The 4356-nt window shown below is 50.2% G+C and overlaps 1 protein-coding gene across 1 annotated transcript in view; it reads left to right on the top strand.

Annotated features, from left to right (window-relative positions):
• PPT1 (palmitoyl-protein thioesterase 1) overlaps positions 1-3950 on the top strand; it is a 5637-nt gene extending 1687 nt beyond the window's left edge. Inside the window, exons 2-9 of the mRNA XM_003212632.4 lie at positions 3-177; positions 860-987; positions 1293-1363; positions 2198-2300; positions 2394-2484; positions 2992-3090; positions 3309-3380; positions 3717-3950. Coding sequence (XP_003212680.2) covers positions 3-177; positions 860-987; positions 1293-1363; positions 2198-2300; positions 2394-2484; positions 2992-3090; positions 3309-3380; positions 3717-3839 — 862 coding nt within the window. The 3' untranslated portion in view covers positions 3840-3950. The remainder of the gene's footprint in view (positions 1-2; positions 178-859; positions 988-1292; positions 1364-2197; positions 2301-2393; positions 2485-2991; positions 3091-3308; positions 3381-3716) is intronic.
• Positions 3951-4356: the final 406 nt, after the last annotated feature.

Below are 4356 nucleotides of genomic sequence, written 5' to 3'. Positions count from 1 at the left end.
AGGCGAGGTGAGGGAGGCGGCCGCAGCCTGACGCTGCCCCGCGCCCCTTACCCCCCTCCTCCTTCAGGAGACAGCTGCTGCAATCCGCTCAGCATGGGCTACGTCCGGGACTTGGTGCAGCGCAGGATCCCGGGCGTCTACGTTCTGTCCCTGCGCGTCGGCAGCTCCCTGGTGCAGGTACTGACTGTGGGACTGGCCCGTGGGTTTGTTCCCGGGGAGGTAAACGGCTGTGACGGGCGGAGACGGGAGAAGTCTGAGGAACGCCTGCTGGGAAAGCCAGTCCTGTGCGTGGGATTCGCGTGCAAAGCCTCAGATCGGCACTGACGCCGGGTAATACAGAGATGCGATAAAATACCGTTCTCCTGTGATAGGGTGAGAGGTGGTGGCCTCACATTGCGCCGGGGAGGGTCAGGTTGGATGTCCGGAACAATTTATGGGGGGGAGGAATCGCCGTTCCTGAACTGCAGAGATGGGGCGGCTGGGGACGTGGTTCAGTGGATGTGCCCCACTGAATGTCTACAAACTGTCCTTCAGAGTAACGTGCAATGTGTGTTATTTTCTGGGGTCTGGAAAGGATGATAAAGGCTGATTTATACGTAGAACATACAAAATCTGAAGGGACTGAAGTTGTGGAGGAGTAGAGACGTACGACTGCTCTGCATGGGGCAGCTCTGCAGGCAGAATAGGAGGAAAGATGTGATGATGGGAAGCCTCAAAGCTTCGGTTTCACTTCTGTCCTCTTGCGAAGGTTAAGGTCCTCTTTCACAAGCAGAGCTGTTAGACTGGTCTGCTTGCAGAGATTAAAATAAGCCGTTTTGAAAGGTACAAGTTGCACTTTCTAACATGACCAGTCTGTCAGGATGTGGAGAACAGCTTCTTCATGAATGTCAATGACCAAGTGAGAGAGGTGTGCAGCCAACTCGCAAAGGACCCTCACCTGAAAGGAGGATACAACGCAATGGGCTTCTCCCAAGGAGGCCAGTTCCTGTAAGTTTACGTTCCTGTTCTGGTTTTATTGTTTTTCTGGTGGGTTTTATATTCTGATTTTAAACTCCTGAACTACTAAGCAGGTTTAAACAGACAAATCCTTCACAAAGGTAGGAGCACTCCAAAGGAGACAAGAATCCAGAAGGAGAGCCTGGCAGTTACCTGTTGTACCCTCCTCTGCCAGAAGACACACATAACCCTTGTGCCTGGGTCCAGGCAGCGGCTGGCTGAGCACTGTGAGCACAGCAGCACCCGTGGCCTGGCCACAGCAGGCACTGACTCTGCTCCTTTCGCTGTCTGTGCAGGAGGGCGGTGGCCCAGAGGTGCCCTTCTCCTCCCATGTTCAATCTGATCTCCGTTGGGGGGCAGCACCAAGGTAATGTCCTCTTCAGCTGTCACAACTCTGACCATGGGTGAAGGGGCTTTTGTTGGTGGGAGGAATTAATTATTTGGCCCTCTTCCTAAAAATTGACTGTATTCTACTAAATGAAGTGGTCCCTGTGTTACCTAAATCCGGTGGTCTGCTTTGGTTAGCTGAGTGCTTTATCTTCTGGCTTGGTCTTGCTTGACTGGCAGCGAAAGGGGACATTCATAAGCAGATGATTTGTCTCAGCAGAATTCTTACATACTTTGAAAGCATCTGGGATCAGTTGTTTCTGAAGAACAAATTTCTAACTGTTTGGCAAAGCCTTTGTGAAACTAACAGGGGTCACAGGGGTATTTTTCAATCGGTATCTGCAAGACTAAAGCACCAAAGGAGGTGCTTTTTGCAGTATATTAAGGAGACAGTAGGAAATGTAACTCAGGAGCTGTGCAGTTAAGAGTATCTGGCAGTGAATTTCAAAGTCTCCTCTGGGAAGTTCCATGGCTCGAGTCTATTTCTTTGTCACGTAGGGGGGAAGAATTGTAGGGAATCATCCCCAGACCTGCAGGGATCACAGCAGGCGAGCTGGAGAGCATTCAGCTTGTCTGCATGCCCCCATTCTCCACAGCAATATCCTGAGTTCAAGAGCATCATCCATTATCTTTGTGTGCAGTAGTGCCCAGGGGCAGGAGTGCTGTCTAATGAGATTGCAGGATTAAAGGCTTCCTGATTCCCTTGGTAATTCCTGCCCCTTTTCTGTAAGAGGTGGTTCTTTACCAGCTGGAGGGATTAAGGGATGATTTCTGTCTGGCTCGCTGAGCTGTAAGATGTGTCTTCATACCTCAGGAGTGTATGGCTTTCCACGCTGTCCTGGTGAGAGCTCCCAGATCTGTGACTGGATCCGAAAGATGCTGGATCTGGGTGCCTACACACAAGCTGTTCAAGAGCAGTGAGTACATTCCGGAGGCTACAGAGACAGGGGCTGGGCCCAGGTGAGCAGCTGTGGGTTTCCAATCTGATCTTTGATTTCTCCCTTCTCCAGCTTGGTACAAGCACAGTATTGGCATGATCCTCTGAAGGAGGAGGACTACAGGAAAAAGAGCATCTTTTTGGCTGACATAAATCAGGAGAGGGTAAGGACCTAACTGATGAGTAAATGCTAGCAGGAGAACAGGAGCTTTAGTAGCGAGCTCCAGCATGGAGAACATGAACTCCTCTGCTGGAGTTCAAAAGGAGCATTTTTTTGCCCTGCAGCCCAGGAATGTACAAAGTGTTTTCACTGATAGATACATGCATGAGATTTATCCGTGCCAGAGCAGTTCTTGTGTTGCTGTGCATTTCTGGAGTTGTCTGTGGAAAGCTCTACCAAAGGCTCAGTCTGCCCCTAACCTTCCAAGTGGACAACTCCTCTGGAGACAGGGGAGGACTGTCTCTTTTTTGCAGCCTGGAGATAAGGCTGAATGCCACGAGCACAGCAAAGGGAGATTGATCTTAGAAATTCACATTTCTGCATCCAAGGCTGGTGCAGTGCAGGATTTCATTTGTTGGTACAGAGTGAGTTGGAGCAGGCAGTTTCCTAGCCACTGTCTCTCTCAGTGGGTTTTTACTGACTTGGAACTTTCTGTCTTGCTTTCACTCAGAGCATCAATGAGACGTACAAGAAAAACCTGATGGCTTTGAAAAAGTTTGTGATGGTGAAATTTCTCAATGACACCATGGTTGATCCTCCGATCTCTGAGGTGAGGAGTTTCTGTTGGCATTTTGGTTCTTCCTTGCTTGTTTCTGGTTTGTTTTTTGGTGGGCAGAACTTTCTGAGAAGGATGAGTGCACAAATAGGCCTCATGCTGCACTGTCTGCAGCAGTGCATCTCTGGCAGGAGTTGGTGAATAAGCGTCTTTGCCTGCTGGGAGTCCTGCAGCAACTGTTTTTTGTTTGTTTTTTTGTTTAATTCTGACAGTGGTTTGGGTTTTACAAAAGCGGCCAAGCCAAGGACACCATTCCTCTGAAGGAGACCTTGCTGTACAAAGAGGTACGTTCTTCTGGGGAGTGTCTGCAACTTTCACTCTAAAGAATATCGTGTCCTGAGGGCCTTCAGGAGCTCTAACCCCCACAGCCTGGCTCTGCTCACCATCTCTGCTGTTCTGGGGGCATGGCCTTTTCTTACCAGGAGCTGTTTCCCTCTGCGCCCTTTCCTGGCAGCAGGAGTTAGTGGTGATTTCACCCCTGGCTCAAGATCTCTTTCCACACATGTTTAAACTTTGCTCCTTTCTCAACCTTTGTTCTGAATCACCCCTCATCCCGAAGTGGCTTTTTCCCCCCACGGAGATTCCCCCAGGAAGCTATGGTCATGCTTCTCTTCCTTTAGGATCGCCTGGGGCTGCAGCAGATGGACAAAGCAGGAAAGCTGGTGTTCCTGGGGGTGGAAGGGGATCACCTGCACTTCACAGAAGAGTGGTTTTACACCCATATCCTCCCATTCCTTCAGTGAAGCTAAGGAGAGGCACCTCATGGGAGCACTCAGGAGGGTTTCACTGTAGTGAATGCAGCTGCTACTGCGCAACAGTATTTTGTGTGTGTCCATGGGGGGTGTGGGGAAGAGTGGGACTGGGGGGTGGGTTTAATCTCAGCAATGGCACCTGCTATACACTGCAGCAAGAGACTGTAAATCACCTGGATGTAATTAGTTCCAAGATTGGGGAGGGGAGGGGGGGCTAAGCCTTGCACTAACTTTGAAGCACTCCATCCCACACCAGCCCTGCGTCTACTCCTGGTCTCAGAGCTGTGGCTGTGCTGGTCACTTGGTGATGGTGAGATGACTGAGCTGGTTGAAAAGTTCAACCGTTGCATTCACAGCCTCTGTTGCCTATTCCTCTGAAGAAGCAATGGCAGTATTAACCAAAGCCACTAGAGCAAGAGTGCTGTATCTCTTAAAGGGATAAGCAAACGGAATTACAAGGCTGTATGCAGAGGAAAGAGATAAGCATCTCCTTCACTGCGGGGGGGGG

This window comes from Meleagris gallopavo, chromosome 25 (assembly GCF_000146605.3).
Source record: "Meleagris gallopavo isolate NT-WF06-2002-E0010 breed Aviagen turkey brand Nicholas breeding stock chromosome 25, Turkey_5.1, whole genome shotgun sequence".
NCBI classification, from domain to species: Eukaryota; Metazoa; Chordata; class Aves; order Galliformes; family Phasianidae; genus Meleagris; species Meleagris gallopavo.
Note: the sequence above shows the minus strand (reverse complement) of the source record. Positions and strands in the feature narration are given on the sequence as shown.